We start from the raw sequence: 11623 nt of genomic DNA, 5'->3' as shown, positions 1-11623 counted from the left end.
AGAGCAAGGCTGAGGCTGGGACCAGTGCGAGGCTGAGACAAGAGCAGGGCTGAGGCTGGGCTCAAAGCAAGACTGAGGCTGGGCCCAGAGCAAGGGTGAGACTGGGCACAGAGCAAGGCTGAGGCTGAGCCCAGAGCAAGGCTGAGGCTGAGTCCAGAGCAAGGCTGAGGCTGAGACCAGAGCAAGGCTGAAGCTGGGCCCAGAGCAAGCCTGAGGCTGGGACCAGAGCAAGGCTGAGGCTGGGACCAGTGTGAGGCTGAGACCAGAGCACAGGTGCAAATCTAGTGCCAGGAATCATTACATGTCATTACTTTAACTCAGGCTTCACAGCAAAGATCCGATATACTAGATGGGTTAGCAAAGTATTTGCTTGTGTGTGTGTGTGTGAGTGAGTGAGTGAGTATCTGAGTGTGAGTGTGTGGGGGAGACTTGGCCATGAGAACAAGGTGGAATGGGGGTCGACTTACGAGGAACGAGAGGGGAATCGTAAACCGTGTTCCTATCCCATTGTTGGCTTTTTCCCATACTAATTTAGTTGAAAGGGGTCTGTGGCTCCATGGCGGTGTGCGGAGAACACCCTAAAAGCCCTCACATTTAATCTTTATAGATGACCGTAAAACAGCCCAGTGAAAACAGGGAGAGATGGGGTGTCAAATGAATCCCAGAAAAGGACAGCAAAGCTTACGTCTCTCCGGAGAGACTTTCCTGACAGAGTCTGTGCTCAAACGCATTTCAAATACTGACATATTGTCACAGAATACCGCAGTATATTGTTACAGCACAGGGCTCGCAGTTTGCAGGTGCAGACATTTATCACTTTTATTGATAACGTGCATTTCAATTAAAGCTAATTAAAGGGGTGTTTTCAACATACTGTAGCCTACACACAGCTCCATTTCAATTAAAGCTAATTAAAGGGGAGTTTTCAACATACTGTAGCCTACACACAGCTCCATTTCAATTAAAGCTAATTAAAGGGGTGTTTTCAACATACTGTAGCCTACACACAGCTCCATTTCAATTAAAGCTAATTAAAGGGGTGTTTTAAACATACTGTAGCTTACACACAGCTCCATTTCATTTTTTTTTTTTTGGGGGGGGGGGGGGGGGTCATTTAGCAGACACTCTTATCCAGAGCAACTTTTATCCAGGTTTGTTTAGTCAGGTTGTCCCATTGGACCTCTTGTTCAAGCAAGACCGTGCCTGAGTTGGTGTTGTGCTGCTCGACAGGTTAGAGGAGGACTAGATCCAATAGTCCATGGTTGTGCCCCAACTGACACCCTAGATAGTGCACTACATTTGACCAGGCCCCATGTCCAAAGTAGTGCAGCATATAGGGAAAATGGTGCCGTTTGAAGCACAGCTGTTGTTAAGGTGTGTGATGGTTCAGTGGGAGGTTGGCTGGTTTTACCAGCCGCTTCCTAGCTATTAGTATGCAGACCGGGTGTAAGTTTGAGGTGTTCAGTGGTACAGTAGCCTATAGGACCACAGCCTTCTCCTACAAGGCTGGTAATGGCCATGGTGTCAGGGTGAGTTGTTCTCCTCATGTTTATAGTAATTGAATCTCCCTGACTGTTGTCAGGTCTACATCAACTGTGGTGTGAGGTAAAGCATGAAGGGTGAATGTCCACATACCCTTTAACTTGCTCAGGCTCAGCTTCAGCATCATTGTATTTGTTATAAGCAATAGAGCAAAGTCCAGTGACTATTCACTTCTGATTTAAAATGACAGATGTTTTAGTCGGCTTAAAGAGACCTCTGCTCTCGAGGGAAATTGACAGTCAGTCTCTGATCCTCTCCTGACCTCAAAACCCAAACAACAAGCCTCTCAAACCCTCATCAGCTTCAGTTTTACACACAATCATTTTTCAAGGGGGTTTTTCAGCTTTCATATTTCTCTGTGGCATCGGATTGTGTGGCTATTCTGCCTAGAGTACAAGTTGGGCTGTGTTTGAACTTTTAGAACTGTCTTTATTGGTTCAATTGCAATAGGCTAGCTCAAACAAGCACAGATAGAGTATTTTAAATCATTTCAAATAGTGTTTGAACCCTGGTCTGAAGGGCAGGCAAGCTAGTGGCTTGCTAATAGCACAGAAAATAATGTTATTTCTATCCCATCTCAGTGTTATTCTTTGCTGCAGGTTTTCTCCCCTCTGTGTTGACGATTCAGTGCTTTTTTATGGCTACACCGTGCCAGAGATGTTAAAGTTTATCATACCTTTTATGATTAGGGGCACTTGGAAAATGGTTATAAAAGTATGTTGAACATCAGCCAGCAGGGAACAGCTGTTTTTCTCTGTTCTCAGATGAAAGCGTGCCACACTGCTGAGTTAAAACACACACTGTCGAGCAGCTAGCTGAAACACACTGTCGAGCAGCTAGCTGAAACACACTGTCGAGCAGCTAGCTGAAACACACAGTGGCTAGCAGCTTGCTGAAACACACACTAGCGAGCAGGTAGCTAAAACACACACTGGCTAGCAGCTAGCTAAAACACACTGGCTAGCAGCTAGCTGAAACACACTGGCTAGCAGCTAGCTGAAACACACTGGCTAGCAGCTAGCTGAAACACACACACACACACGCAAGCAGCTAGCTAAAACACACACTGGCTAGCAGATAGCTAAAACACACACTTGCTAGCAGATAGCTAAAAACACACACTTGCTAGCAGCTAGCTGAAACACACACTGTTGAGCAGCTAGCTGAAACACACACTGTCGAACAGCTAGCTGAAACACACACTTGCTAGCAGGTATCGAAAACACACACTGGCTAGCAGATAGCTAAAACACACACTGGCTAGCAGATAGCTAAAACACACACTTGCTTAGCAGGTAGCTGAAATATACACGGGCAAGCAGTTAGCGAAAACACCCATCGGCAGGCAGCTAGCTGCAACACACACTTGCTAGCAGCTAGCTGAAACACACACTGGCTAGCAGCTAGCTAAAACACACACTGGCTAGCAGCTAGCGAAAAAACAGCTAAAACAGAGTAGTTGGAGCATCTCCACTTTCTCTTTACTAATTAGCGCTGGGAATTACCAGGGACCTCACGAATTACGACATGTCTGGCTCCCAAGTGGGTGGGCCTATGCCCTGCCAGACCTACCTATGGCTGCACCCCTGCCCAGTCATGTGATTGCCTAATTTATTTATTTCAATTGACTAATTTCCTTATATGAACTGTAACTCAATAAAATCGTTGAAATCGTTGCATGTTGTGTTTATATTTTTGTTCAGTATTTTCAGCTGTTTTAAGCTGGTGTACAAAACCGAAAGTAAAAGACGCAAAAATGAAACGTAAGAACGGGAATCATAGAAATAGAGCATATAGAACAGATCTACAGCTTCTTAGATTTGCTTTCAATGAGAATGACAGATCTATAACTCACATTTCTATGTGAATTTGGTCAGCATTTCTTTTATTTTGGCAGTTACCTGTAGTTATCCCTGTAGCTCTTCCACGGGTTCAAACTGAGGGAATGGTACTGATTTCTTCCAGGTGTTCATATTTAGAGAATGGTACTGATTTCTTCCAGGTGTTCATATTTAGAGAATGGTACTGATTTCTTCCAGGTGTTCATATTTAGAGAATGGTACTGATTTCTTCCAGGTGTTCATATTTAGAGAATGGTACTGATTTCTTCCAGGTGTTCATATTTAGAGAATGGTACTGATTTCTTCCAGGTGTTCATATTTAGAGAATGGTACTGATTTCTTCCAGGTGTTCATATTTAGAGAATGGTACTGATTTCTTCCAGGTGTTCATATTAAGAGAATGGTACTGATTTCTTCCAGGTGTTCATATTTAGAGAATGGTACTGATTTCTTCCAGGTGTTCATATTTAGAGAATGGTACTGATTTCTTCCAGGTGTTCATATTTAGAGAATGGTACTGATTTCTTCCAGGTGTTCATATTTAGAGAATGGTACTGATTTCTTCCAGGTGTTCATATTTAGAGAATGGTACTGATTTCTTCCAGGTGTTAATATTTAGAGAATGGTACTGATTTCTTCCAGGTGTTCATATTTAGAGAATGGTACTGATTTCTTCCAGGTGTTCATATTTAGAGAATGGTACTGATTTCTTCCAGGTGTTCATATTTAGAGAATGGTACTGATTTCTTCCAGGTGTTCATATTTAGAGAATGGTACTGATTTCTTCCAGGTGTTAATATTTAGAGAATGGTACTGATTTCTTCCAGGTGTTCATATTTAGAGAATGGTACTGATTTCTTCCAGGTGTTAATATTTAGAGAATGGTACTGATTTCTTCCAGGTGTTCATATTTAGAGAATGGTACAGTACTAGAGTTCAATGGCGGGAACCCGGTTACTGAGATTTACCGCCCAAAAACCGCTCCCCTTTCCCGGGATAAATAACTGCGAGAAACCGGTAAATTACAATAAATGATTTATATCAACAGCATGATGTAGAATGGAACTGTGAAATGATATGCATTGACGAAATCTGGCTTCTCTACGGCCTTCTCTCTGCTCTCTGCATGATCAATCATCAACGCTCATGGTGGGGACAGACAGCCCATCTTGGTATGGACTACAGTCCACAATGCATGTTGACCTACAGTATCAACTCATCATGGTAACTTTTTTTCATGTGACAGATAGGCCTACATTTCCTGCAGCATAGCCTATGACCGAATGCTCGTCTAATATATACACCCACATCTGACTTTCGGGAGTCACCATATTTTTGTTGTTGTAAATATACAGTACTTCTTTATTGCAGCTGCAGAGTGTTAAAACAGCCTTGACTGACTCGAGTATTGTTGCTTTAAGTCAGAGCATGAGCGAGCAGTCGTTCTCTCTCCATCAATTCCTTCATATTGCATACAAAATACATGTAGATAATTCTGTTCAAAATACCCTAGCCTACCTCAGTATTAGCCTTGTATGTACAGTAGCTAATGAATGATGGGTTAAGCATAATACGCTAACTTATTGCCTCTGTCTCTTGCGCAATAAGCAAGTACCTGTATTCCGCTGGCCTCTCTCCTTTAAAAAACGCTCCGTAGCTCTTGGGAGCCATTTGGGAGATGAGCCCATGGTTAGGAGGAAGAGAGGGATCATTTTCTTCTAACGGAGGACAAAAAAAAGACCCTAATGCTAACAGTTACGGTAGCTCGATTTCATCCCTAGGTTAAAGTTTCCTCTGTTCCCCACTCAATAACCTTCCTTCTGTGCTGTGACAGGAGAGGAAGAGACCCTGGGAAGTGTTTTTGATAGCAGAAGAAAAAAGGAATGGAAACGCCCTTCAGAATTCGCCCCACAATAGTGCTGTAACGGGATAGCTGAGGCCCGGGGGAAAATGTCTCAGGCAATTACAGTCCGAGTTAGAAAAGGACAACAGTAGTGCTCCTCCATTGACCTGGGATGTTCTTATGGTTGCCTCATTAAAAGGGAAGTGTGGTTAAAAGGGAAGTGTGGAAGTTCAAAGATCTGTGACCCCTTCAGACAAAAGGCCCTGCTCTCTCTGTGCTCCCCAGGACAGGTCTATGTCTCACTGCTTCAACCTAAACAAAGACCCCGTGTTCCTCTATCTGTCTGTCTGTCCCTCTCTGTCTCTCTGTCTGTCTGTCTGAGAGCCTTCTGTCTACACTGGTTTCTACTGGAAATGCATAGTCAGTTCTGAGGGCCAGAACACAGGGTAAAATACCAACTGAAGCAGGCTGCTGCGGTAGGGAGATGATTGGCACCACAAACAATAACAAATTCAGAAATAAATCTCCGCACAGCAGGCATTCTTCTGTAATTGTATTTAATATTAAGTCTCCCGTTTTTGCTACATAACCTATTTTTATGTTTGTTTTCTTCCCCATTTTCCCTCCCTCCCTGCCTCCCACACTCCTCTCCAGGAACCCTGATGGTGATGTCCAGCCGTGGTGTTACATCGCTGACCATGAAGACGGAATCTACTGGAGATACTGCGACATACCCACCTGTCAGAGTAAGAGAATGTATGTGTGTGTGTGTGTGTGTGTGTGCGTTCTTGCGTGTGCATCACAGTCATGTCGTCAACGCCCTGTGTTCCTGTGTTACACCCTGGCTGACCTGAAAGCCCAGAGGCCCTGTTCGTCTCCCAGTCGGTGGCTCTGTCAGTCGCTCTGCGTGTCAGATCGTTATGAAAAGGTTTATAGGTCATCTGCAGAAGCGTTTCACTGAACTATTATCATCCTGAAGAATGTCTCTTTATTCGGCTCTGCAGTGTCCGGGCATGCCTGTTCCATGTGAACTGTCAGTCAGTCGCACTGTGTTTTTACATTTCTGTAATTAGCTGCCACTCATTCAGCTCAGCAGAGCTCAGTACAGCAGTCAGTGTGTTGTGTTATTGCCTCTGTGCTTGTTCTCTACTGGCATACATGTTCTCTACTGGCATGTTCTCTACTGGCATGTTCTCTATTGGCATGTTCTCTACTGGCATGTTCTCTACTGGCATGTTCTCTACTGGTATGTTCTCTACTGGCATACATGTTCTCTACTGGTATGTTCTCTACTGGCATGTTCTCTACTGGCATACATGTTCTCTACTGGTATGTTCTCTACTGGTATGTTTTCTACTGGCATGTTCTCTACTGGTATGTTCTCTACTGGCTCTTATGCAGTCCTCATGAGAGCCAGTTTCATCATAGTGCTTGATAGTGTTTGCGACTGCACTTGAAGAAACTTTTAAAGTTCATGAAAAGTTCCATTTTGACTGACCTTCATGTCTTAAAGTAATGACAGACTGTAATTTCTCTTGCCATAATATGGACTTGGTCTTTTACCAAATAGGGCTATATTCTGTATACCACCCCTACCTTGTTACAACACAACTGATTGGCTTAAACACATTAAGAAGGAAAGAAATTCCACAAATGAACTTTTAACAAGGCACACTTTTTTTTTAATGCCAAGAGTGCGCAAAGCTGTCATCAAGGCAAAGGGTGGCTATTTGAAGAATCTCAAATCTCAAATATATTTGGATTTGTTTAACACTTTTTTGGTTACTAAATTATTCCATGTGTTATTTCATAGTTTTGATGTGTTCACTATTATTCTACAATGTAGAAAATGTAAAAAATTAAGAGAAATCCTTGAATGAGTAGGTGTTCTAAACCTTTTGACCGGTAGTGTATATACAGTTGAAGTCAGAAGTTTACATACACTTAGGTTGGAGTCATTAAAACGAGTTTTTCAACCACTCCACACATTTCTTGTTAACGAACTACAGTTTTGGCAAGTCGGTTAGGACATCTACTTCGTGCATGACACAAGTAATTTTTCCAAAAGTTGTTTGCAGACAGATTATTTCATTTATAATTCACTGTATCACAATTCCAGTGGGTCAGCATTTTACATACACTAAGTTGACTGTGCCTTTAAACAGCTTGGAAAATTCCAGAAAATTATGTCATGGCTTTAGAAGCTTCTGTTAGGCTAATTGACATCATTTGAGTCAATTGGAGGTGTACCTGTGGATGTATTTCAAGGCCTACCTTCAAACTCAGTGCCTCTTTGCTTGACATCATGGGAAAATCTAAAGAAATCAGCCAAGACCTCAGAAAAAAAACATGTAGACCACAAGTCTGGTCATCCTTGGGAGCAATTTCCAAACACCTGAAGGTACCACTTTCATCTGTACAAACAATAGTACGCAAGTATAAACACCATGGGACCACACAGTCATCATACCGCTCAGGAAGGAAACGCGTTCAGTCTCCTAGAGATGAACGTACCTTGGTGCAAAAAGTGCAAATCAATCTCAGAACAACAGCAAAGGACCTTGTGAAGATGCTGGAGGAAACAGGTACAAAAGTGTCTATATCCACAATAAAACAAGTCCTATATCGACATAACCTGAAAGGCCGCTCAGCAAGGAAGAAGCCGCTGCTCCAAAACCGCCATAGAAAGCCAGACTAAGGTTTGCAACTGCACATGGGGACAAAGATCGTACTTTTTGGAGAAATGTCCTCTGGTCTGATGAAACAAAAATAGAACAGTTTGGCCATAATGACCATCGTTATGTTTGGAGGGAAAAGGAGGCTTGCAAGCCGAAGAACACCATCCCAACTGTGAATATTGGGGTGGCAGCATCATGTTGTGGGGGTGCTTTGCTTTAGGAGTGACTGATAAACTTCACAAAATAGATGGCAACATGAGGAGAGAAAATTATGTGGATATATTGAAGCAACAACTTAAGACATCAGTCAGGAAGTTAAAGCTTGGTAGCAAATGGGTCTTCCAAATGGACAATGACCCCTAGCATACTTCCAAAGTTATGGCAAAATGGCTTAAGGACAACGAAGTCAAGGTATTGGAGATTTGCTATTGAAAAAGCTTTTGAAAACTTGTGGGCAGAACTGAAAAAGCGTGTGCTAGCAAGGAGGCCTACAAACCAGCTCTGCCAGGAGGAATGGGCCAAAATTCACCCAACTTATTGTGAAAAGCTTGTGGAAGGCTACCCGAAACATTTGACCCAAGTTAAACAATTTAAAGGCAATGCTACCAAATACTAATTCAGTGTATGTAAACTTCTGACCCACTGGGAATGTGATGAAAGAAATAAAAGCTGAAATAAATAATTCTCTCCTCTATTATTCTGACATTTCACATTCTTAAAATAAAGTGGTGATCCTAAATGACCTAAGACAGGGAATTTTTACTAGGATTAAATGTCAGGAATTGTGAAAAACTGAGTTTAAATGTATTTGGCTAAGGTGTATGTAAACCTCCGACATCAACTGTGTGTATACAGTGGGAGAACAAGTAGTTGATACACTGCCGATTTTGCAGGTTTTCCTACTTACAAAGCATGCAGTGATCTGTAATTTTAGCATAGGTACACTTCAACTGTGAGAGACGGAATCTAAAACAAAAATCCAGAAAATCACACTGTATGATTTTTAAGTAATTAATTTGCATTTTATTGCATGACATAAGTATTTGATCACCTACCAATCAGTAAGAATTCCGGCTCTCACAGACTTGTTAGTTTTTCTTTAAGAAGCCCTCATGTTCTCCACTCATTACCTGTATTAACTGCACCTGTTTGAACTCGTTACCTCTATAAAAGACACCTGTCCACACACTCAATCAAACAGACGCCAACCTCTCCACAATGGCCATTGTAGACCTGCACAAGGCTGGGATGGGCTACAGGACAATAGGCAAGCAGCTTGGTGAGAAGGCAACAACTGTTGGCTCAATTATTAGAAAATGGAAGAAGTTCAAGATGACGGTCAATCACCCTCGGTCTGGGGCTCCATGCAAGATCTCACCTCGTGGGGCATCAATGATCATGAGGAAGGTGAGGGATCAGCCCAGAACTACACGGCAGGACCTGATCAATGACCTGAAGAGAGCTGGGACCACAGTCTCAAAGAAAACCATTAGTAACACACTACGCCGTCATGGATTAAAATCCTGCAGCGCACGCAAGGTCCCCCTGCTCAAGCCAGCGCATGTCCAGGCCCGTCTGAAGTTTGCCAATGACCATCTGGATGATCCAGAGGAGGATAGAGCTTTTTGGTCTAAACTCCACTCGCCGTGTTTGGAGGAAGAAGGATGAGTACAACCCCAAGAATACCATCCCAACCGTGAAGCATGGAGGTGGAAACATCGTTCTTTGGGGATGCTTTTCTGCAAAGGGGATAGGACGACTGCACCGTATTGAGGGGAGGATGGATGGGGCCATGTATCGCGAGATCTTGGCCAACAACCTCCTTCTCTCAGATAGAGCATTGAAGATGGGTCATGGCTGGGTCTTCCAGCATGACAACAACCCGAAACACACAGCCAGGGCAACTAGGTGTGGCTCCATAAGAAGCATCTCAAGGTCCTGGAGTGGCCTAGCCAGTCTCCAGACCTGAACCCAATAGAAAATCTTTGGAGGGAGCTGAAAGTCCGTATTGCCCAGCGACAGCCCCGAAACCTGAAGGATCTGGAGAAGGTCTGTATGTAGGAGTGGGCCAAAATCCCTGCTGCAGTGTGTGCAAACCTGGTCAAGAGCTACAGGAAACGTATGATCTCTGTAATTGTAAACAAATATTAAGTTCTGCTTTTCTGATGTATCAAATACTTATGTCATGCAATAAAATGCAAATGAATTACTTAAAAATCATACAATGTGATTTTCTGGATTCTCTCACAGTTGAAGTGTACCTGTGATAAAAATGACAGACCTCTACATGCTTTGTAAGTAGGAAAACCTGCTAAATCGGCAGTGTATCAAATACTTGTTCTCCCCACTGTGTATATATATATAAGTACACCTTAAAATACAAAAACACAGTAATGGGAAGCACAAATTAAACATCACAAATTAAATTCCTCTACAAATAGGGTTAGGGTTAGGGTTAGGGTCAGGTCCACAGTCAATGCTTTTAATTGCCCAAACGGCACCAGATGCCATGACTTCCACCGAAGTTGTTTTCTCTCCTTGTTCGCGCGGCGTTGGCGGTTGGCGTCACCGGTCTTCTAGCCATCGTTGATCCACTTTTCATTTTCCATTTGTTTTGTCTTGTTTTCACACACACCTGGTTTCCATTTCCCTCATTAAGTGTTGTGTATTTAACCCTCTTTTACCCCCATGTCTTTGTGTGGAAATGTTTGTTGTAAGTGCTTGTGCACATGTTACTGGTGGGCGTCGGGTTTTTGTAACCATATTCTGTTGTATTTTTATGCCGTTGGTTTTTGGATTAAACTGCTCCGGCTACTACCTAGTTCTGCTCTCCTGCATCTGACTTCCTTGACACCAGTTCATCAAGATGAAATTAATTTTGATTTAGTTCCAGCAATATTGTGCATTAAAACTTAAAGCAGATTTACCTACAATACCGTTCAGAGGTTTGGGGTCACTTAGAAATGTCCTTTTTTTTGAGAGAAAAGCTCATTTTTTGCCCATTAAAATAACATCAAATTGATCAGAAATACAGTGTAGACATTGTTAATGTTGTGAATGACTATTGTAGCTGGAAACGGCTGATTGTTTATGGAATATCTACATAGGCGTACAGAGGCCCATTATCAGCAACACTCACTCCTGCGTTCCAATGGCATGTTGTGTTAGCTAATCCAAGTTGATAATTTTAAAAGGCTAATTGATGATGACAAAACCTGTTTGCATTTATGTTAGCACAGATGAAAACTGTTGCACTGATTAAATAAGTAATAAAACTGGCCTTCTTTAGACTAGTTCAGTATCTGCAGAATCAGCATTTGTGGGTTCGATTGCAGGCTCAAAATTGCCAAAAACAAAGAATTTCTTCCGTAAGCCATCAGTCTATTCTTGTTCTGAGAAATGAAGGCTATTCTATGCGAGAAATTGCCAAGAAACTGAAGATCTGATACAACGCTGTCCTACTCCCTTCACAGAACAGCGCAAACTGGCCCTAACCAGAATAGAAAAAGGAGTGGGAGGCCCCGGTGCAGGGATTTTACAGTTTTCCAGAATTTAACCGGGTTCCCATTACAATCTGAAAGAGCGTTTACATAATGCTTGACCCAAGCATCATCTCTTTTATGAATTACTTCTGATTGTAAGTAAGTAAGTAAGCATTTCACTGTAAGCATTTCACTGTAAGCATTTCACCTGTTGTATTCGGCGCACGTGACAAATAA

The 11623-nt window shown here is 42.5% G+C and overlaps 1 protein-coding gene across 2 annotated transcripts in view; it reads left to right on the top strand.

The window, feature by feature from the left end:
- LOC110536394 (kremen protein 1) overlaps positions 1-11623 on the top strand; it is a 108901-nt gene that overhangs the window by 55397 nt on the left and 41881 nt on the right. For both annotated transcript variants that reach the window (XM_036936354.1, XM_036936353.1), the window contains exon 3: positions 5881-5972. In XM_036936354.1, the coding sequence (XP_036792249.1) occupies positions 5881-5972 (92 nt within the window). The remainder of the gene's footprint in view (positions 1-5880; positions 5973-11623) is intronic.

Source organism: Oncorhynchus mykiss, chromosome 11 (genome assembly GCF_013265735.2).
Source record: "Oncorhynchus mykiss isolate Arlee chromosome 11, USDA_OmykA_1.1, whole genome shotgun sequence".
Lineage (NCBI taxonomy): Eukaryota > Metazoa > Chordata > Actinopteri > Salmoniformes > Salmonidae > Oncorhynchus > Oncorhynchus mykiss.
Note: the sequence above shows the minus strand (reverse complement) of the source record. Positions and strands in the feature narration are given on the sequence as shown.